Below are 24,418 nucleotides of genomic sequence, written 5' to 3' on the forward strand. Positions count from 1 at the left end.
GTATAAAGTCACCTTATGAATGTGTTTCTTAAAGGCTGACAACCCAACTGCCTCCAAATTCAAATTATTAATCCCAGGCCTTTTTGTTCATCTGTAAATTGGGAAGTGGGTGGAAAGTGATTAATCTCAAAATAAACATTTTTGGTCTCAATGGTGAATTGAACACTCAAATTATAGTACCATTTCTCCATATGTTTCAAGGAATTTTTTTCCAAATATTGGCTTTGCAAAACATTAATGAAATCTCTGCTAAACATAATTACTTTTAAAAACAGAAGGAGAAATCTCCAGAGAAACTCAGCAGGTCTGGCAGCATTTGTAGACAGAAACAAGTGTTTGTAAGTGGTTCAATGTCAGTTACTAAGAAGGGTCACTGGACTTGAAATATTAACTCTGTTTTCTCTCCACAGGTGCAGCTTGAACTGCTGAGTTTCTCTAGCTATTTCTGTTTTTGTTTCAGGTTTCCAGCATCTGAAATTCTTTATTTTATAATTGCATTCACTCCCGGCACTTCAGACATTGAAATTCTCTTACACAAATAAAGGAGTTAAAAGACTTTTTTTTATTGGAGTCAAACAAGTACATAGATTAATAACATACAGAGCAACTACAGTCAATCATAACCAGAATCTTCTTTCTGCAGTGAAGATTATATAGACCTCTGAATAAATTACCTCCAGCTGCAGGTCCAACCATTAAATAATACACTCTTTACTAGCAGTTGTGAAATTCAGAACAACTTCTTAAAAATCAGCATCAAAATTTGTCCAGCACCAAAACTTTTGCAATGTTGTAATGCCTCATTGTTGCCCTTTGAATATAAACTAAGTCTTCTTGGCATCTGTCTTTCTGAAAATTGGTTTCAGTAGCAGAGAGTTTCCACATTCTAATACACTGAACTTGAGAGAATTGAATACATGATGCTTATACTTAGTACAAATTCATTTGGGTTGTAAAAAGCTCAATGGCAACAGATAGTGACAAAGTGGCCTTGTTATAGAAGACCAGTTAATTGGAGAACTTAGTACCTTCACAGTTTGTACGTAAATACCATATATACTCAAGTAATAGTTGATCTCATGTGAAAGTCGGCCCCTTATTTTTGATCGAATAAGCTGGAATTTTCCATATATCTCATGTAAAGGTTGACCCCAATTCTTCACAGATAACAAATCAGCATTTATGAGTCAGTGTACCAGCCGTCATGTCCCGCTCCAGCTTTCCAGAATGCCGGTTCTTCTACTCCCCTCCCGGTCTTCCAGTCCACTGGCTGTTATGTTCTGCTCCAGGTTTTCAGAATTACCTTAAATCATTTTTTTTTAACTTTTTACATTAGATTACTTACAGTCTGGAAACAGGCCCAACTAGTCCACACCAACCCTCCGAAGAGCAACCCACCCAGACCCATTCCCCTACATTTACCCCTTCATCTAACACTACGGGCAATTTAGCATGGCCATTTCACCTAGCCTACACATTTTTTGGACTGTGGGAGGAAGCTGAAGAACCCGGAGGAAACCCACACAGACACGGGGAGAACGTGCAAACTTCACACAGACAGTTGCCTGAGGCGGGAAATGAACCCAGGTCTCTGGCGTTGGGAGGCAGCAGTGCTAACCACTGTGCCACCGTGCCACCCATATTTGTTCAGAGATCACTTGGGTTTCTGCTGATGATACGGTATGAATTTTGACAGGCATGAATTTCAGCCTCTCAAAAGCAGTATCCATGTAATAATCAACCCCATAAAATTAACCTTAAAAAGTAGTCAAAAAATTTGACTATTACTTGAGTATATATGATACTCAGTATTGGAAATAGGAATTTCAGAGGATTTATTTCCAAGCATCCTCAGATGATGTTGGATTATTGGGGAAAGGAACTGGGCATTTCTTCACAGAGATGAAAAACTTGAAATAGCTCCTGGAAACCATCTTTAGACAGGGAGCCAATAACGTAATTAGAACCATAGAGATATAAAGCACGGAAACAGACCCTTCGGTCCAACCCGTCCATGCCAACCAAATATCCCAACCCAATCTAGTCCCACCTGCCAGCACCCGGCCCATATCCCTCCAAACCCTTCCTATACGTACAGCCATCCAAATGCCTTTTAAATGTTGCAATTGTACTAGCCTCCACCACTTCCTCTGAAACTGGAAAATGGTCAGTGACCATTCTTCTTGACCAGAAAGCATAAGGCAATTGAATGTATGCACAGGATGTAGAGAAGACAGAGGAGCGAGATTTGGATCCAATCTACAGTGGAAATTAAATTAGCACTGGAGGTTTTATAAGTAATTTGATCATCGTGCTGCTATTTGTTATCTGTGACTAATTCAACAAGTCATTTTAAATATCAGATGAAAACTATTCTATCATAATTTTGGGGAATAAGAATTCAATTCAGGTTACAGCAAAAGCATTGACAGGACAGAATTAATGAAAAATTACTTGGAAATCATTTTCAGAACCTAGTCCTTAATGTCCCTTTGCAAACCCAAATTTAGTGAAATTATTGGCTATTTTGAAAGTTCGTCACTTTTGGCATTATCACAAAGAGGTGGCTGTTTGACAAGCTTTGTTGAGAATACCCAATAGGCTTTTCCTTCTGAGAACTTACATTAATATGAAATTGGTTAAAAGACAAAATTTCATTCCAACTGAGAGTGAGAACGCAAAAGAATTTTGTTAATTTGGATAATTTGTACAAGACTTGAAAAAAGATCGATCAATGTGACTTGGTGAAGATCTTTTGGAAATAGTTTACACTCAATTGCTGTTGTAATGTTTTAACTTGCCAGATAGTGTCCACAATGCCATCCAAAAATGAAGTGGCTGGAAGGGGCAATGAACAGAATATTCACATTTCTTGCCTATCTGCGATTCATTTAGACATGGGCTTGTTGAGACCCATCATTTAATGTGCTACGTTACAATCTTCTGTAAAAGAATAATAAAGCCCAGAATCAGTAAATGAGATCTGTATATAGGTAACACAACTCATGTTGAATAAATGCATTAATTTTTACCATTCTTCTGATGCTGTGTTTGTTCTGGCCTTACATTGAACCTACCTATAATACTGCATCTGTAATACTCCATTTACATTTTAATTACATTTTCATTTATTTATTAAATAAATGATTTTCAGTTTTGCTTTCAAAATTTTCTGAAAAGCCGAACAATGACATTCAGGTAAATTCAACATTTTTGCCATTTAAAGTTCAATGCAACTTTAAATACCAAAATGTGCACACCATAATCAAAGGATCGCAGACGGGTTAACATTGTGCCCACTGTGTTCCTGACTGTTAGAAGGTGGCAATAAATAGAAACAATCTGCAGATCATGGGGAATTTGCAGCACAAAATCAAAAATCTTAGAGCTGGTGCAGACATGATGGACCAAATGGACTCTTACAGGACTAACTATTTTGTGAGCGACCAAAGTATCACTGATATGAAAATTTAAGTTTGAAAACTGGATTGAAAAATCTTTACTGCAAAATTAGTGAGCTTGGATCTGTATAAATTGGTGATGCATACTCAGCATTTATTTATACTTCTAAAATTACACCAGATTTCCATAGTTACTGTTAATTTTTAATGTTCCAATGGGTGGTTATGCCGTTTATACTCTTGTTTTTAAAACATTTTTTATTCCTTTTACTCCCTCAAAATATCTGAGCCTTCTATAATATTATTAATACCTTTTTCCTGTTTTAGTTTATGGCCCATTTAGTAAAACTAAGATGCTGTTGTTCTTTCTATGGCTTTATCTACTAATGCTAACATTAGAATTCTAGGCTATGTGTGAATAAATAGGTTGTTAAAAGTGTTTGTTTCATGTTATGTTGAGACAACATTAAAGCAGGAATAATCTGCTTCTGACAACATTAGACAAAGCCAGACAGCCATATATACATACAAAACATACACTGTCTCATATGGTAACATATGTGAACACTTACTGTGAGCATTCAAACCAGAATTCACTTTTCTCACCCTGATGAAGAGAATGTTTATACATATTGTTGAATGATGCACAGCTGCATCACTAACATGCTCTGATCACGAACTGTAGGGGTGATCAGAAAACTGGTGGAATTTAATCAGGACCTACTCTTAAAGTCTATTGCAGTATAGTGTACCTAAATGTCAGCAGTACAGCACATGGTTGGAACATACCAAGTGAATAAGCTTTTCTCTTGCAGCCTTTGTTTGTGTTGTGTCAGGCACTCCACTGAAATATATATAAGGAGGAGAGAGTCTGGAGCACATCCTCTTATGTCACACTGGCAAAATTTCTACTCATTTATCGTAGCTTCTTTTTAAGTTCCTAGTGGGACTGTTAGGCACTATTATTTTTCTACCTGCATAATAAATACTTCCTTACATCATTAATGTGAACCATGTGCTTTAGTTTCCATTAATTTTACATTTTATTGGCGCATTATTTGGCATGATTTTGTTGCTACCATCTTTTGGTGGCCTTAGTCAGGTTTGGCCATTCATTTTAAATGGACGGAGACCATGGGAAAAAGGCAGTGACCAATCAACCATTTTGAACAGGCATGGGAGAGAAACAGAAGGATGTGCCACAATCTATTTAAACACTCTTAGCGCATTTAATTCTCCATAAAATCCATCTGTCTATAATTTTAATGTACATTCAAATAAAGGAACTAATGGAGCAATGTTAACCCTACATTCCCCATAAAATTCTCCCTAATTGTACACAATCTCTATCTGAAATTGGAGGTCACACACTTTGATGCTTCTTGTTTTAGGAGGACTTTGCATGATTGACGAAATTCTGATCCACTAACTTAATTAACTGTTCTTCTTAAGTGTAAAACAGCAAAGATCAAATCAAATAATATCACATGGAAATATCTATTCTAATAATGTGTGACCCTCTGTAAAGATAATTATTTTATCATTGTGAGTACAGATTTCACATGGCAACTCAGAATTGAAAACACATTTCCATGCAAGGGTGCTAACTCATTTAGCAATATATTATTGAGGCGATAATGTCACTTTACTTGATACATAACAAAACCTCTAGGCCCCAGGCCTCAAACCTCCACCTGGGTCTTTGACTCAAGAAAAAAAAGTGCTGAATTCTTCTTTAATGTGCTTTGTTGTGTAATGATTCTGGTGATTAGCGAGGATCCTGACATGCTAAACATTACCTACCATTTGCTATTCTCTTATCTCACACAACACAACTCAGCTCCCCTTTGAAATCCCACCAACCCTTCTCATGATAAAAAAAAAGACAGTTTACTCTTGGGGAGGTGCTCTTGCGTGGTCAAAAGTACTTCCCCCTGACGATTTCAAATGATGACCCAATTGTCAAATTATTGGCTAAAAAGTCGTGAGCTTGGTTATTGTGCTTGGTAACTTGAAAGGTTCTGGTTACTTTGGGCCACAATTGAAAACTTCATTTGAGTAGGCACCGTAGTCGTTGGTCAACTGTCTGCATGTGCTACGTTTTATTTGTCCATCTTATATCTGAAAACAAAAGCTTAAACAATTCTTGTGTTTATGGCTACTTCAATTCATGAACTAGTGAGGATTAATTTATATCAGAATTTGCAAGTTCTAGTTGAGTTTGTTTCACCAGGCATTGTTGAAGAAGCTATGGAAATCCTGCTTAAGCTCAGACAGTTGTTTCAATTTTCTCAATAATTTCCACAGTGGATCGGGAAGGAGAAAGTAAACTGCAATCATCCTGATCCCACTGGCTCTCTGGGCTAGAGTCATCATCTGAACTCAATTCATCTTCATCCTCATCTTCCTCTGTGTCTTCATCACCTGATTCCGGGCAGTGCAACCCTAATGCATTTATACCAGAATCCTCTGAGGCAGATGGCGAAGAGCAGTGATTCATTTGTGGTGCTGGTACCTTGTCTGCCAGGGTTGGATCCTTTGGACTGACGGAGGTATCCTGGTTAAAGTTATCTCCAACCTTTGGATCATGCGGAATGGGAGCCGGATGAGGCTGGCATTGGACATAGCACATCTTGCCATTGATCCTCTTGACTCGATAGCTATCAACAAAGAGTTTGGAAATAGTGCAGTACCTTGGTGTATCTGGTGCAAATGGTGGCCTGAGGAAAGAAGCAGTCTTTAGGAAGCGTTCCACCAGGGCTATGGACAACTGGACTGTATCTGCATGGCTGCTTGTGCTGACTGGGATTGAAGTGCTTGGTAGAAGTTCGACATGAGTCATTTGCTGGTAAATGTATCTACCTGAAAACGGCCAAACAAATGACAATTATAACGCAAGAAAGCAACATAGCAAAGACTGGTATTTAATTTTGCTGATTATTACTAATTGTACTCTATTTCTGCTACATAAGGCAAACTATTGCAACAAATTATTATGTAACAAGGCCATAAATCTCAGTTTTGCTGATATAAGCTATTTCTATAGCACAGTGCATCATTAATTATAATGCTTTGTCAATTCGGTGTTGTACTTAATTTATCCTGTTACTAACTTGCATAGCATTCTGGATAAAGCATTAATGATGGAGAACAGGGTAGGATATGTGGCTCAAAAGAAGCATTCCTTCTAAAACTGCAGAGTATAAGGTACAAAATGAATGAATTGCATGCACATATTCAAATTGGAGAATACAACATTACAGAGTCATGGCTGGAACTATGAAATAAATATAGTGTTCCTGATTATAAGATGGGAAAATATGGAAAGAATAAGAGAGGATATAACTAGGGATAACCAGGCAATTAGGAATTTATGAATAGAGTTAAGAAATAGAAAAGGATTTTGACTGTAATAGATTTATAGGCCCACTCGTTGTAGTGCTGAAGTGGTATATTTTGTACAAATGCAATGATCATACAAGCATTTAGCAAATGTTAAATGGTTTTAACTGGATAGTTTAACTTACATAGCAATTGAAATAAGTAGACGTATAAGAACTGCAGTGAATGTCTTGAGTGAATATGGGCAGTTTTCTACAACAAAGAATGCAGGTCAGACTCCATTTATTACTGGGGAATAAACTAGATTTTGTGAACAAGCTAATTGTGTACATTTATTCAATAGCGATCATAATATTGTAAAAGCTAAATATAATATTTCATGGACAGTAACATGAAACAGCTAGTAACATTCTATCCACCGGCACTATTTAAAGGATTATCAATAAATTTCACATTGGTTGCTAATTAATTTCAATGGATTATTTTTTCAATTGTAGAAATGTCCAGAGTTATTAACAGTTGAAGTGCTCAGGTATTGACACAGTACTTATTAAAGGACTATAATGAAGCTTCACACCTAGAAGAACAAGAACAGTGAATGCAATGGGAAGATCACCATCTCCTTAGTTGCTCTTCAAATCACATATACCACCCTGATGTGTAAATATTTCTAAATTACTATGTCAAAATCCTAGCGCTGCCGACCAAACAACATTGTGGGAGCACCTTCGCTCCATTAACTGCAACTACTCAAGGTTGTCCATCACCACCTCTCAACTGCAACTGAGGATAGACAATGAATATTGACCTCATCAGGGACCCACAAACATAATTCTATTAGTTTCAAAATGGTTATGGAAAGGGATAAGCCTTCCATAAAAGTTAACATTTTTATTTGGAGAAAGGCTAATTTTAATGGTATGAGACAGGAACTTTCAAAAGTTAATTGGAGTAGACTGTTCACAGGCAAAAGGATGTCTGACAAGTTGGAGGTGTCCAAGAATGTAATGATGAGCATTGAGGCATTATGTTCCTGTTAGAGTGAAGGGTAAAGCTGGTAAGATTAAAGAATAATGGATGGATAAAGATATTGAGGTTCTAGACTAGAATAAAAGAGAATCTTATTTTAGACGGAGACAGCTTGGTTCAATTGAATCTGTTAATCAATATAAAGAGTGTAGTGGCATTCCTAAAAAAGAAATCAGGAAAGCCAACAGGGGATATGAGATAGCATCGGCAGATAAGGTTAAGGATAAGTAATTCAAAGGTATTTTACAAATATATTAAGAGCAAGGTGGTAAATAGAGATAGGGTAGGGCCTCTTAAAGATCAAGGAGGTTGTCTTTGTGTTGAAGCCCATGAAGTGGGAGAGATACCAAATGAATATGTTGCATAGATTTTTAAGGAGAAAGTGAGGACTGCAGATGCTGGAGATCAGAGCCGAAAATGTGTTGCTGGAAAAGCGCAGCAGGTCAGGCAGCATCTAGGGAGCAGGAGGATCGACGTTTCGGGCATGAGCCCTTCCTCATTCCTGAAGAAGGGCTCATGCCCGAAACGTCGATTCTCCTGCTCCTTGGATGCTGCCTGACCTGCTGCGCTTTTCCAGCAACACATTTTCGACTCTGCATAGATTTTTACTGTGGAGAAAGAAATGGAGTGTCGAGAATGTGTAAAAATAAACTTTAATGTTTTAAAAACAGTTCACATTACAGAAGAGGAAGTTGAGGAGGTCTTAAAGAATATAAAGGTTTGTTAAATGTCCAGGACCTGATCTAATGTATCCCAGAACATTGTGGGAAGTAAGGGAGGAAATTGTGAGACCTCTTGCAGAAATATTTACATCATCTATAACTATGGGTGAGGCACCTGATGACTGGAGGGTGGCTAATGTTGTACCTTTGTTTAAGAAAGGTTGTAAGGAGATATCAGGGGACTATACGCCTGTGAGTCTGACTTTGGCTGTGGGTAAATTGCTGGAGGTGAATGTAAAAGGTAGGGTTCATGGACAATTAGAGAGGCAAAAATTGATTAAGGATAGTCAGCATGGTTTTGTGTGAGGGAAATCATGTCTCACAAACTTGATTGCGATTTTTGAGGGAGAGTTACCAAAAGGATTGATGATGGCATTGCGGTAGATGTTGTTTATTTGGATTTTAATGAAGCCTTTGACAAGGTTCCGCAGATGGACTAATTAGTAAAATTAGGTCACATGGGATTCAGGGGGAGCTTGCTAATCGGATACATAATTGGTTAATGGCAGGAGACACAGCGTAATGGTGGAGGGTTGCTTTTTGGACCAGCGGTGCCCAACAGGGATCGGTTCTGGGTCCTCTTTTGTCTGTCATTTAAATAAATGATTTAGATGAGAATATTTAAGGCATGGTTAGTCAGTTTATGGACAACACCAAAATCGGTGGCATAGTAGACAGTAAAGAAAGTTTTCTAAGATTACAAAGGGATCTTGATCAAATGGGTCAATGGGCTAAAAAATGGCAGATGGAGTTCAATCTGATAAACGCGAGGTATTGCATTTTGCTACAACAAACAAAGGTATGGCTTGTACAATTAATGCTAGAGCCTTGGGTAGTTTTGTAGAACAGAGGGACCTAGGGGTTTAGGTACATAATTCTTTGAAGTTTGCATCACATGTAGACAGGGTGGTTAAAAAAGTGTTTTGCATGCTTGCGTTCATCACTTAATGCAGGAGTTGGGAAATCATGTTGAGGTTGTACAGGACACTGGTGAGGCCTCCTCTGGAATACTGTGAACAGCTCTGGCCACCCCGTTATAAAAAGGGTATTATCAAGCTGGAGAGGATGCAGAAGAGATTTATCAAAATGTTGCTGGTTATGGAAGGTTTGAGTTACAAAGACAGGCTGGATAGGCTGGGCCTTTTTTCACTGGAGAGTAGGAGGTTGAGAGGTGACCAAATAAAAGTTTATAAAACAATGAGAGGTATCGACAGAATTAATCATAATTGTCAGTTCCCTAGAGTGAGGGATTTCAAATCTCAGGGGCACATTTTTAAGGTGAGAGGAAAGAAATTTAAAATAGACATGAAAGGCAATTTTTTTTACACACAGGGTGATTCGCATGTGGAATGAACTTCCTGAGGAAGTGGTGGATGCAGGTACCATTACAATGTTTAAAAGACATTTTGATAGATACATGAATGGGAAAGGTTTGGAGGGATATGGGCTAGGATCAGGCAGTTGGGACTAGTTCAGTTTGGGACTACATTCGGCATGGACTGGTTGGACCAAAGGTCTGTTTCCATGCTGTATAACTTATGACTCATCCCAACAAATTGTGGGTGTGAGATACTATCTTCGAACAAAAATCCTTTTCTATCCATGGATCAGAAATACTTTTCTGACCAATACCCCAACTCCTTTTTAAATAATATGCAATTTTCCCATGCTGGCAAAGACTGGATAATTCTCTTATAAAAGATCCATAACTTAAATGTTACATTGCTGTTCCAACCAGTACTGAGGAGACTAGTTCCCACGAAGAGATAGTATTTAATGAGAGCAGACACAAATGAGACTAATGAGAAATAGTTATGTTAACCTTCTGCACATTCCTACTGCTGGTCTGCTTGCTTTTTATACATGTCCACACAAGGCCATTTACTACACGCAGCTCATGCTGTGGGTGGTCAACTGCACTACCACTCTATAATATGTCATTAAGAGATGTACAGGCATGATCTACTTCTTGACCAATTGTCCTTTTTTTCCTTAGCCTTATCACCTATCAAAATCCAAATGCTGCTGAAATAAAGTTGGGATCTCAACAGTTTGGGAAATTTCAGGCTTTCAGCCTAATACTTTGTGCACTAGATGTTGGACAGGGGTTATGTATACTTACTTGCTAAAGCTCAGAGAAGGACAGTTCTCTCGGTTTGTGGTTCAGCAGACTAACTGAAGCTGGCACAAACTGCAACCTGCCTTTGGGTGTTTTTTTTTTGATTTGCCACCTGTTTAAAGTTCCCACTTAAAACCTTGAATTTGCAACTGAGGTGTAAACAATTCAGCCTGAAAACAATCTTAAGCGATTGAAACTCCAAATATATGCTCTAATTGGGGAAGAGTATTCCAACGGCATCCATTCATACATTCCTGTGCAGGCCTATGCTTTAAGGATGGAGAATGCGGGAAGGAAAGAGAGATAAGCCAAACTGAAGGCTGTAATTAAAGTCTTTTTTTGTCTTGCTTTTGGCCTTTTTGTATTGAGAACATGTGACTTTTGTGACTTGGTTTCATTTCTTTTGCGGCGGAGGAACTCTGTAATTTAATCTCAATGAGCTACAGGAAATCGATCTGGCTGATATCTGGGAGCTGTCCTGTTCCTGTTTCCCCGGTCTGACTTGGCACAGTCTTCAGTGTTCCTACACTTGGGAATGCTTAGAACCAAACTTAACAAAAACATAACCTGCTGTGAAACAAAGTTGCACTTTGGCAAAACAGGGCCCAAATGAGCTATTGGGATTTTGGTGACTGGATTGAGACCCTGTTGTTGCAATGGCCTAATCCCTCTTCCCTAATGGGAGAACATCAATCCAATGCAACATTTTTGGAAGCAAACCTGCTCATTAATTGGCTATGAAGTCACATACAATCCCTGATTAAACATATACAGGAGAAAGAAAGAACAGAGGTGGGAGTGGGCCTGATTTGAAGGGTGAGCAGGGCAGCAATTGCTGAGGCTGTCATTCCTCCCTGCCATGGAGGTTGTGCGTGGGTAGCCCACAGCCAGTTCAGGTCAGACTGGAATCTGTCACAGTGCACGGGAGTAATGGTCGAAAGAAAGACTCCCATGTTAAGGTGAGAGGGGGGATCCAAGATGGCGGCGACCCAGCAAGTCTGAGTCTATAGTGCTCCTCCCAAGACTTGGGTAAAGTGGGTCACCTACCCCCACCACACTCACCAAATCATTTATAATAGCTGTTTAATTTAATTAGTTGTTTAATATTAAATTTAAACAATCTAATATTTAGTAAGAATGACCAAAGGGAAGGGAGCCCACAGCTCTCAGCAAGCAGGACCCCCTCCCCCACCCTCTCCCTCTCCAGCTGCAGCAGAGGTGTCCACAGCCGCCCCGGGGGACTTACCTACAGTGACAAGCCTTGTGGAGATGATTTCCAAACTGGATGCGAAGATCGACGCTTTTATTGAAGAATCCCGAAGTCGATGGGAAAAACTCTCGGCCGCACTGCAGAAGCACGACCGAGACATCCAGGAAACCGAGCGCCGAGTCGGAGGGTGGAGCTAAAGGCCGCGACCTCCGAAACTACAGCTCAATCGGCCGTGGATCAGGTCCGGACTCTCGAACAGCGAGTCCGGACCTTAGAAAATTACATTGACGACCTCGATAATTGAGGTTGTCGAAAAAATATTCGTTTGCTGGGCCTTCCCGAGCGGGAAGAGGAAGGCCAGCTTACAGCATTTCTCAAGCAGTGGCTGCCACAGCTTTTAAATCTGGAAGCTGGATCAGGCCAGGTAAGGATAGAATGGGCTTACCAGGTCGCAATATGCGGGCCTGGCTCGAACCAGCGCCCACGCCTGGTCCTGTTCTGGCTGCAGAGCTATAAGGAGAGGCAGATATTCCTAGAAGCTTCTAGAAATCTTCGAAAAGACCCCCAAGCTATGATCTATAAAGGATCCAAGATCATGTTATTCCAGGACTTTTCCCCAGTTCTGGTCTGAAAGAGGAACGCATTCGACGAGGTGAAGAAGCGTTTAAGGGACTTAAATATTCAGTACTCCTTACGCTACCCAGTGACGCTACTCGTTAACCATGAAGGATCCGTGTATAACTTTGGATCGCCAGAAAAGGCTAAGGAATTCTTGGACTCTCTTAGATAAACTGTAAGAGATAATGGATGTTGGTTTGCCTTTCCCCCTCGCTTTGGTTTATATCCCCCCCTTTTTTTTCTTACCTTACTGTTTTATATTATCATGGGGGGTGGGGAGAGGGATTTGATTTTCTCCCCCCCCCCCACCCTTGGGGTTGTTTTCTTTTATTATTTTATGTATGTATGTATATATATATATGTGTGTGTGTGTGTGTGTGTATGTGTGTATGTATGTATATATAATATATATATAAGCTGGGGGGTTTGGTTGATGTTGGTGGGGGGAGGTGGTTACCTTATTCTATTTTACCTCTGTCTTTAGGAGCGAGGTTGTTTCTCCCTTGTTATTTTGTATTATTATATTTAAATATTATTTGTTGAGGTTGTAATTTTATAGTTATATGTTTGTATACGGTATTAACATTACCAAATATATCCAGGTGTGTTGGTGTGGGTGGGGGTAGAGTGCTCACTGTTAACCCTAGCTTTGTATTATATCTGAATTCTCCTCATTTTATTGAGGAGCGCCTGGGTCAAGGGTGGGGAATTGGTTGGGAGAGGATATGATGGACTTTTGGAGAGGAAGTGATACCCCCTGGGAACAAGGGGGAAAATCTCCACTTAGATACGTTTTATATTTTTTTTATTCAGAAATAGTTTTTTATTATACTGTTGTGAGTGTATTAGAGAGCCTTTATTTTTGTAAATTTTATATACTCTATGCTCGGGATGTTCTGGATAGGGTTTCCCCTCCCGAGGGGTCTCGGATTTGCCCAGATGATTATAGTTGATCAGTCGGTTAAGTGGTGCACCTGGAATGTCAAGGGGAGTAATTCGCCAGTTAAAAGGAAGAAAATACTATCAAATCTTAAGAAAGAAAGAGTTGATATAGCTCTCCTACAGGAGACACACCTGTCGGATAAAGATCACTTGAAATTACGACAGAGTGGATTTGATCAGGCCTTTTTTTCTTCTTTTAGCTCAAAAAGCAGGGGCGTTGTTATTCTTGTTCGGAAGAACTTCCCTTTCAAAATCCTAAATCAGATAAAAGACGAATCTGGACGATATATTTTGATTAAAGCCCTCATAAATGGAGAGGAATATGGGATTTTAAATTTGTACTGCCCCCCGGCACACCCCTTTAAATTTATAACGGAAGTCTTTTCAAAATTGATGGCTTTTGATGCCCATCATACAATTATAGGGGGAGACTTTAATTGTATTATGGATCCAGAAATAGATAGGATTCCTAAGAGTACTGCAGGAGTATCTCCCAGATCTAGACAATTGGTGGATCTGAACAAAGAATTAGGATTAGTAGATGTATGGAGATGTCTTCATCCACAGGGCAGAGATTTTTCTTTCTACTCCAATCCACATAAATGCCATACCAGAATTGATATGTTTTTTGCCCCGTCGATTGTTAAAAATTCCATATCATCCTGTAAAATAGGTAGTATAGCAATTTCCGACCACGCTGCTATATATATGGAAACTAAGGCGAGGAACAATGGGACATCCTCTCGGCATTGGCGTATGGACCCCTTCCTAATGAAAGATAGTAAATTTGTAAAGTACTTCTCTCAAGAATTTAAAACTTTTTTAGAAATTAATTCAGGTACGGCTAGCAACCCATCAATGATGTGGGAGACCATCAAAGCTTACATGCGAGGTTTGATCATCTCTTACTCAGCTACCCAGAAAAAATTGAAGGGAGAACAATAGCATCTGCTTGAAGCTCGCTTAAAAGCAGCTAAAACAGCATACACTGATAGACCTTCTATTATTAAATTGCAAAGGATTACGGCTGTTAGGACAGCTTTAAACACTACGCTTACTCAAACGGCTAAGAGGGAAATATTATTTGCAAAACAAAGGTTATATTAATATGGCGACAAGCCGGGTAGAAACTTAGCATTTCTTGCAAAGAAAAAAAAGGCTCCTCAGACTATTACGTCTATCAAGGAAAGTGCGGGTATTTTGACTCATGATCATAAAAAGATTAATGCGATCTTTCGAGAATTTAATTCTGAGTTATGTAAATCGCAGGTTTGTGAAGATAGGACTAGGAGGATGCAGTTAGTTTTTAAAAATTTGACCTTTCCGGGTCTAACTCTGGAGCAGGTGTCGGTCCTAAATGCTCCTCTAACAGTCCAAGAAATACTTGATGCAATTAGGCAACTTCAGAGCGGTAAGGCACCGGGCCCAGATGGTTTTCAAGCCGAATTTTATAAAGAATTTACAGAAATATTGGCTGGTCCACTTCTGGACATGTATAACTATGCATATAGTCAGGGCTGTCTCCCGCCTTCATTGAAAGAGGCAAATATCTCTCATCCTTAAAAAAGGAAAGGATCCAGAAGATTGTACATCATACAGACCAATATCCTTGCTAAATGTAGATTTTAAAATCCTTTCTAAAACGTTAGCACTGAGACTAGAAAGGGTACTGCCACATATTATAAAGGAGGATCAGACAGGGTTTATTAAGGGCCGTAGATCATCCAATAATATTAGAAGTGTTTTGAATATGATTCAAGCCTGTCATCAGGGAAAGATACCAGCAGTAGTAGTTTCATTAGGCGCGCAAAAGGCATTTGATAGGGTTGAATGGTCATATTTGTTTTACACATTGGAAAGGATTAGCGTTGGACAGGTGTTTACCAAATGGGTCTCAACATTGTATAGTGATCCCAAAGCAGTTGTGGTTACCAATGGATGAGGTTCGGATAGCTTCAGTGTGGGTAGGGGCTGCCGTCAGGGATGTCCTCTCTCGCCATTGTTATTTATGCTAATAATTGAACCACTAGCAGACGCTATACGAGCTGACCCTAATATAACGGCCCCAAGGATTGGTACAGGTAAACATAAAATTACCCTTTATGCAGATAATGTTCTTCTATTCCTCAGTAATCCTCTGATGTCCGTACCTCACCTAATCCAAGTTATTAATACATTTAGCGCATTCTCAGGCTATAAAATTAATTTTTCAAAATCGGAGGCTATGCCAACGGGTGGCCTTGCTAAGACACCCCACTTAGTGGACGGATCCCCTTTTCCCTTTCGTTGGTCCCTGGAGGGCTTCTTATATTTAGGCATTTTTATTACTTCAGTATTTGGTCAGTTGTATAAGGCTAAGTTTGTACATTTACTGGAAAGGATAAGGCAGGACCTTCAGCAATGGGGAGACCTTCCAATTTCCTGGTTGGGTAGAATAGCACTAATTAAAATGAATGTCCTACCCCGTCTCCTATATCCTATGAGAATGCTTCCGGTGATGCTGCCAAGGATGGCTCTCCGTAAATTATATGGCTGGCTGGGTTCCTTTATCTGGAATCATAGATGGCCCCTCATTAAGCTGAAGAAGGTACAGCTTCCACAGACAAGGGGAGGACTGGACTTCCCAGATTTTAGGAAATATCAGTTAAGTTCCCTATTAAGTTACATAGCTGATTGGGTCTTGTCTGATCCACAATCAATCTGGTTGGACATCGAGGCCTCTCAAGTAAAATACCCACTTATTAACCTTTTATTTTCAGACAAGAGGAAAATCATTACAGATCACTGTAAAAACCCTATAATACTAAACACAATTAAGGCTTGGAATATAATGCGGCAAAATGAGGGTAATTCACATAAAACATCCCCCTATGCACCGATAGTGGGAGCATGGGGATTTCAACCGGGGTTTACAGATGCCACTTTTAAACTCTGGAGATCCAGGGGTATCTCATGTCTAGGGGACCTATTTAAGGATGGGGTCCTGATGTCTTTTGAACAGCTGCATCACAAATTCGGATTACCTAATGGAGACCTCTTTCGATACTTCCAAATTCGAGATTATATACAGAAAAAGACTACGTTATTAGATAGTCTTTATAAATCAGATAGAGAATGTAATGTCCTACGACCAGTGGGGGTATCTTCCGTCAGTACTATTTATCATTTACTACATGATGAAGTATCGGGAGATATGGACAATCTGCTTAAAACATGGGATCAAGATTTGGGACTAGAAATCTCTTTTGAAACGTGGAATGATATTTGGGAAAATGCTAGAAGAATTACTATCTGTAACAGAACCCAGGCTATCCAGCTGAAGATACTTCATAGGGCCCATATAGCACCGGTTCGATTGGCAAAATTTAAGGCAGGAGCATCTCCAATGTGTCCCAAATGCAAAATAGAGGTGGGCACTCTTGTACATTGCCTATGGACCTGTCATAAGATCCATAGATATTGGACTAAAGTAGCAAGTACCCTGACAGAAATTTTAGGAACGGAAATTAAAGTGGACCCTGTATCTCTCCTTTTGGGCTTTTCGAACTTTCCCTCCCTGGACATGTACGGGAAGAGACTATTTTCTATTTTCTCTTTCTGTGCAAGGAAAAATATTTTGGTGGACTGGGTGGCTGCGGGCCCCCTGGACTTTCAAACTGGCACAGATTAATTATGGAAGGTATTCCCCTTGACTTCCTTACAAATATGGTGCACCAAAAGACCGAATTATTTTATAAAATATGGCAGCCCTTCTTGAATTACATAAATACAGATATTTCGGCTATCCTAACAAGGGCTTTTATTTAATTGAGATTACAAACCTGGCTGGTCTGGGGCCCCTTAGGAGAGGAATCCCGCACGAATACGGGTTTTATTACATCTAATTTTAACACATTCCGAGCATGTAAGAGATTTAAGTATACACTCTGGTTAGTTGTAGGTTAGATTAGTAGACAGTTGAGTTTTTTTTTCTTTTTCGGTTTTTTTTTCCTTTGTTAAATTTTGGCTATTGTAAATTTGATTTAATTGTATATCAATGTTTGTATATGAGAGTTTTGTTTATTTCTGTAAACTTGTAAAAGTGTTAAATTTCTAATAAAAATATGTATAAAAAAAAGTGAGAGGAAAGACGTTTAAAAAACTTAGGGGCAATTTCCTTACACAGAGGGTGGTCCGCATGGACTTTCTGAGGAAGTGCTGGATGATGCAGGTTCAATTACAACATTTAAAAGACATTTGGATGGATACACGACTAGGAAAGGTTTGGAGCGTTATGGGCCAGGAGCAGGCAGTGCCACTAGTTTAGTTTGGGATGATGTTCGGCATGGACTGGTTGGATCAAAGGGTCTGTTTCTGTGCTGTATGACTCTATGTCATGAGGGCACATTTTTTAAACAAAGGGTGGTTTGCTTATTGAATGAGCTTCCTGAGGAAGTGGTGGACGTGGACACGATTACAACACTTAAAATACATTTGGATCCGTACATGCACAGGAAATGTTTGGAGGGATAAAAGACGTTTGGATGGATACATGACTAGGAAAGGTTTGGGCCAGGAGCAGGCAGGTGCCACTAGTTTAGTTTGGGATGATGTTCAGTATGGAACTGGTTGGACCGAAGGGTCTATTTCTGTGCTGCATGACTCTATAACAGACAAGCCATGGCTGGAGTTTGACAATGAATAGCAGAGGAGTAATATGGTGGACCTGGCGCAGCTTTGAACACCCCTCAACAACACATCAGAGTTAGGTGTAGACTATCTGGGACTGAGATTAGGAGAGTGTTCTTGATTCAAATTGTGGTGAATGTTTGTGTTTCTACCCCAGAGGGCTGTCTACTCCTGTTCCTTGTTTCTCTTCGTGATTAAGACTGGAAGAGAAAGTGAAGAGAAAAACACCAGGGATATACTACTTCATTAACAATTACCAATGTTTCACGGCAAGGGCACATAATGGGCTATTGGAAATGGGGTACTCTGTGTTTCGTCATGGACTCATTGACACAGATCAAAACTCCAGTGCTTCTGCTCAGAAGCCTAGGTTACAGTCTTTTAAGTATGTTGTGATTGAGTGAGAGGCTATAAGGAGAGGGTTTGGGGAAGGACCATTCTTGTCATTGAATAAACTGGGAGATAAACATCACTGAGATACAGTGGACATGCCAGGCAGTTGGGGAGCAAGAGCTTGTGGTCCTTACTTACTGCAAGGATCAAGAGCTTCAAGTGGTCAGTGTCCAGCCACATGGGATAGAGAGGAGATGAAGATATCTCAACAACTTCAGGTTCAGAGGGGTCATGTCAAAGGTCCTCATGCAATCAGCTGTCATTGTCAAAGCTGTCATCCTCATGATTTTATGTGAGTGGAAGACTTGTTTTGAGCACAAATCTTTCCTCACTAACCTCTCGTGTCTCTCAGGCAATTAGGGATGGCCAATACCTACCAGTTTGGCCAGTGACATTCACTTCCTATGAATGAGTTAAAGCAAATCTGCAACTCTACATGTCCATTGTAGTGCCAACTGCAATCTATGCCTGTGAGACATGGGGAGAGAACAGCAAAAGCAGCAAGCGAGTTGGGTGTCTTCCTCCAACATTATTACTTCGGATCTTGCTCATAACCTAAAACAGAACATCATCTATGATGAAGTGCTACAAAGGACTGGTCAGTATTGCCTATTCAACATTGTCACAGAGATGACCCCACAGCTGCAGCCCCATGATAGTGTTCTGGCCAATCAGAATCTCTCTGCCGAGACTGAGAATTAAGACTGATAGTTAATGGTTCTTACTACACCAATTATGGACCAATCAGCATCTTTTTCTCATGCTATACATAGTGCCTCTTTCTTCAAACCTCTTTCGTGTACCCTAGTTTTGATGAGTGCAAGATGAAAACTTTCAACTTCTAGTGTCCTCTTAGTAATGTTGAAGTTCTGTACTTTTGAACATTTATTTATAAACCTAGATTTTATAGTGGAGTTTTTGGGTTCAAGCAAGCAAAATCAGCTTTTTACAAACACTACAAATTCTAACTAATAAAACTAGCACTCACAGGAATGTTTTATTGTTACAAAAGCAGAAAATGCTGTGAACACTCAGTACCACTGGCAGCATCAGTGGAGAGAGACAGACAGAAACAGAAGTAGGGTTTCATGGCTGTGACAAAAGCATTAACTCAGTTTCTCTCCCTGGATGCTGCAAGACCCACTGAGTGTTTCCATCATTTTCTGTTTTCATTTTAGAGTTCTAAAATGTATTCTGTTCCTGGACTCACCCTGGGGAAGCTGCTTTCCAAAGTATTTAATTTCACTTTGTGGTTGAATGAAACAGACGTGACTGTTTCAGAGGCCCTTGATCCATTGCTTATAAGCATCAAATTTGGTTTGATGAAAACAATGAGGTAATCCAGAAACCACTGGAAGAGAAACATCAGCTCCACAGGGTTTTTGTGCACATTGCTTGCTAAAACATGTACAGAACAGCAAACAATGGAAGAGATCCTACGATGCCCTAAAATCCGTCTACAGCCTTTTTTTGAACCAGTTCATCACAGATCGTCAGTACTGACAAGACTGCTCAGAGAAAAAGCCCAAATTTAGAGAATCAATTAAATCACATCTGCAAGTGGCCTTCATTCATCGATGAAGAGGTGACCAATAGATTGCGACAGATCAATCATCTTTCCATGCTGTGAGAAACATAATTAGATTCCTGCCTATTGGCAAAGTCACAAGAATTGATGCTTTTCCACCTGATGTCTACAAGTCTGAAGGCCAATGCCTGACCCAGAAACTCAGTGAACTCTTTTAGTTTAGGGTGCAGCAAGGAACCATCATGCACGATCGAAGGATGTTTCCATTGTTCGTTTTAACAAGGTGAAGGGAATTCACCACAGGGAGAAATTTAATTGCTGTTCCTTGATGGCAAAATCTTTGTTAGAATTGATTTTAGCTAGGTGGATTAGTCATGCTAAATTGGCCATAGTATCCAGCGATGTGTGGGCTCGGTGGATGAGTGATGGGATATGTAGCGTTACAGGGATAGGGTAAGGGGCTGTGTCTGGATGGGATGCTCTTCAGAAGGTCCTTGTGGACTCAATGGGTCCAATTGCCTGCTTCCACACTGTAGAGATTCTATGACTCGAAGAATCCTTTTGAACTACTCAATGCAACATTCTGACTACAATCAGGAGACTCTGTGTGGATTCAGAAAAGGAACCTCCGACATCATAGATTTCCTACAGTATGGGAGAAGGCTATTTGGCCCTTCGAGTCTACACCAACTCTCCGAAGGACATCCCACCCAGACCCACCCCATCCCTGTAACCCTGTATTTCGCATGGCTAATCCACCAAGCCAGCAAATCCCTGGGAACTATGGGCAATTAAGCATAACCAATCTACCTAACCTGTACATCTTTGGACTGAAGAAAGAAACTCACTCTGACATGGGGAGACTGTGCAAAGTCCACAGAGACAGCCCGAGGGTGGATTCAAAGCCAGGTCCCTGGCACTGTAAGGCAGCAGTGCTACCCGTGCTGCCCATGGTAGTAGAGATTAGACAGTGCCATAGAAATGCCATGAACAGAACATGGATCCTTTCCAATATTTGATAATCTCTTTAACACAGTCAGTCACAAGGTATTTGGAAGGTAATGGAGAAAGTAGACCACCCTGAGAAATTAATCACGGTGTTTTCACACTTCCAATGACGTTAGTCTGGGTTTGAAGAAAAGCAAGTCTGTCCATCAAACTGAAAGTCTGCAGAGCAATATTCTAGCCCACTCTGCTCCACACGTGAGGCTTGGGCTGAGTATTAACATCAAGAAGGTGAACTATTTTCACTTAAGCTGCCTTTCACAGATTCTGAAGATCAAATGACAAGACAATGACACGGTGGCACAGTGGTTAGCACCAGGGACCAGGGACCTGGGTTCAATTCCCACGTCAGGCAACTGACTGTGTGGAGTTTGCACGTTCTCCCCGTGTCTGCATGTATTTCCTCTGGGTGCTCCGGTTTCCTCCCACAGTCCAAAGATGTGCAGGTCAGGTGAATTGGCCACGCTAAATTGCCCGTAGTGTTAGGTATGGGGGAAATGTAGGGGTATGGGTGGGTTGCGCTTCGGCGGGATGGTGTGGACTTGTTGGGCCGAAGGGCCTGTTTCCACACTGTAATGTAATGTAATCTAATCTAATCTAAAACATCAGACACTCAGATGTCCTTCTGAGCATGTCAAGCATTCACACCATATAGAGAAGGTCACAATTTAGTCAGGATGGTCATGTAGCCAGACTGGCTAACCAAAGCAAATGTCCACAGGCAGCTTGGGTCTGAAGTAGACAGGCAGGAGGCTGGACGAACACAGCAAGCCAGGCAGCATCAGGAGGGGGAGAAGTCAACCTTTTAGGCATAACCCTTCTTTAGGACTGGGGGTGGGAGTAGGGGGAGCTTCAGATAAAGGGGGTGGCGGGTGGGGAAGTGAGGAATACATGAAGACAGATGAATCTAAAGTTTGCTTTCACAGTAGTCAAAGGAAACACCAGAAGAACACTCTAAAAGCTTCACTTCAGAGTATTGATATTGACTTCAAGTCCTGTGAAGACTGTCCAGGGATCGTCACACTTGATGCAACCAAAATAAAATATTATTAAAGGCAAAGAGAAATCCCGAGTCAGCAACTCATCTAAAACTCAAGTCAGCTGGAGTATCTTGTTCTGCTTGCAGCAGAATCTTGTAGACTCACCTTAAGACCTAGCACTGGAATGCTTCCAAAATCTCCAGAAGATGAGCATGGTCCTATTTGCTTGACGGATAAAGAAAACTAGATTGAGATCATTATTTGTTGCTCAAGCCCTGAAAGACGATTGAACTCAGAACTTTGTGACTAACAGGCAAGAGTGCTAACAACTTGGCTATAGAGGAAAGTGCAGAAAAGATGAGTCAGAAGTGAGAGCATGGATCTGCTAGCAAAGATTCAAAAGGCTGGGGGTCCTTTCTCTGAAAGAGAGAAAATTATGAAAAGACCTAATAGAGATATTTAAAATTGTGAAAGGGTTATGAGGAATCTATTATCACTTGTGCATGAATCCAGCACGAAGGGGAGCACAATACAATATAGCCATTAACTTATCAAACAAAAAATTTGAAAGCATTTTTTTCTTGTAGAGAGAACATGAGAGTGAAATTCACATCCACATGGAGAGGTTGAGTGCAAAATCAGATGTATATGTGGTCATCAGGGATATCAACTGTATTGTGTGAAATAGGCTTACGCATGGAAACACATTGCAAATGATGCATGTAATGGCTGAGTTGATGTGTACTTGGCATCACAAAAGATAAGTGGCACAGAGACAAGCCATTTGCTCCAAGTACCCTTCCTCTCATCATTCCTCATTTAACACTTCCAGCATAACAGCCTACTTCATTCCCCTTCATTCACTTATCTCGTTTTCCCATATATACATTGTCACAATATGTGGTTATTCCAAGTTATGTAAAGAAAACTAATCAGTGTTTACAATGGGTACAAGGAGTCTTTCAAAATAGTTCCCGACAGTCACCTGACTTTCCCTGCGAATTCGCCTGCATTTGGAACCAGCCTATTTAACTCAAAAAGGATCAATGAACTTCATTGAACATTTCTGCAGGAAGGAAACTGAAAGTCATGATAATGGCTTCCTGGAGAGGTGAAAGGCTGTTCCCATCTGATCAGAAGTTCCAAGTTCTCACCCCTCTTTGAATAATAATGGTTCTTCTGAATTCCCTACTGGAAGTACTGTTGGCTCTTTTAAATTTGTGCCTTTTATTTTTGCTCTTCCCCACGAGTGGCAATATTCTCTTTCTGAACATTCTATCAAAACCTTCCATAATTTTAGAGACCTCTATTAAGTCACTTGTCAGCCTCCTCTCTTCTCTTGAAAAGAAATTTAACTTGTTCAGTTTCTCCTCTCTAGTGGCATTTCTGGAATCACCCTTGGAAATCTTGTTGTATTTTCGCCAGTATCCTTGCATATTGACGATGAGGATTGTAAGGAGTCTTCAAAGTGTGGTCTGAACAAACTGAAATAACATTAGTTCGGCCAATGTGTGCAATTCTGGTTGCCACATGATACAAAGAGCAGGGATAGCTGAGGGGGAGCAAGATTATGAGAGGTATAGATGGGATAAATTGAATGGAACAGTTCCTCTTTGCAGAGAAGTCACAAACTAAGGGTATAGGTTTAATGGGGGCATTTAATGGGGAATTTGAGGAAAATGTTAAATCTGTCCTAAAGGGTGATGGAGCTGGAAACCCTCACAACATTTAGGAAGTATTTAGATGAATACTTGAAATTGCATAGCATCCAAGGCTACGGGCCAAGTGCTAGAGAATAGAATTAGAATCAATAGATTCTTGATGACTGGCACAGGCAGATGCACTGAAGAGCCTCATTCCATGCTGTAAAACTCTCTGACTTTGAGATTACTGTGACTTCTTTATTTTCAAATCTGCCCCACAGAAATAAGCTTTAATGCTTAGTTTGTTCTTCAATGGCCTTATTAAATAGCAACACTGCTTTTAGTTATTACATTCGCAAAATCCTTCACGCTTTACACCATTTAGATTCTTATGTTCACATTTTGTAACGAAGACTGAACTAAAGGGGTGGATCTCTCAGGAACAAAAAAAACCTGGCATCTATATGATATATATAAAAGAATATAATTTAACATGACAGGGAGTGTGGGAGGTCTAGGTTAAATATAGATTGCCTTGTAAACTTGGAAAGGTCAATATGTATGTAATGAACTAATCAGGCCAGTCTTAAGAAGGAAAATTACTTACCAGATAGCAGTAAATCATACAATAGTTGAAAATGTGTTAGTAATAACAACCTGGCACTTCTCTAATACAAATTGTGCAATATAGAACATTCTCACAATAAAGGAGCAAAGAATGAAATGGAGACAGACTCTACTTGTCACCCACTGGTCACCTTTGCAATGATATTAGCAAAATGGAAGCAGATCATTTCCTGTTGGCTGGTATTTTGGAG

General features: G+C 40.0%; 1 protein-coding gene across 1 annotated transcript in view; it reads right to left on the reverse strand.

Moving 5' to 3' along the window:
* Nucleotides 1–543: 543 nt before the first annotated feature.
* The window catches only part of LOC140481971 (UPF0524 protein C3orf70 homolog A), a 45,895-nt gene continuing 22,020 nt past the window's right edge, over nt 544–24,418 (reverse strand). Inside the window, exon 2 of the mRNA XM_072578747.1 lies at nt 544–6,263. Coding sequence (XP_072434848.1) covers nt 5,671–6,263 — 593 coding nt within the window. The 3' untranslated portion in view covers nt 544–5,670. The remainder of the gene's footprint in view (nt 6,264–24,418) is intronic.

The sequence above is a fragment of the Chiloscyllium punctatum genome, chromosome 10, assembly GCF_047496795.1.
Source record: "Chiloscyllium punctatum isolate Juve2018m chromosome 10, sChiPun1.3, whole genome shotgun sequence".
In the NCBI taxonomy this organism is placed as follows: Eukaryota; Metazoa; Chordata; class Chondrichthyes; order Orectolobiformes; family Hemiscylliidae; genus Chiloscyllium; species Chiloscyllium punctatum.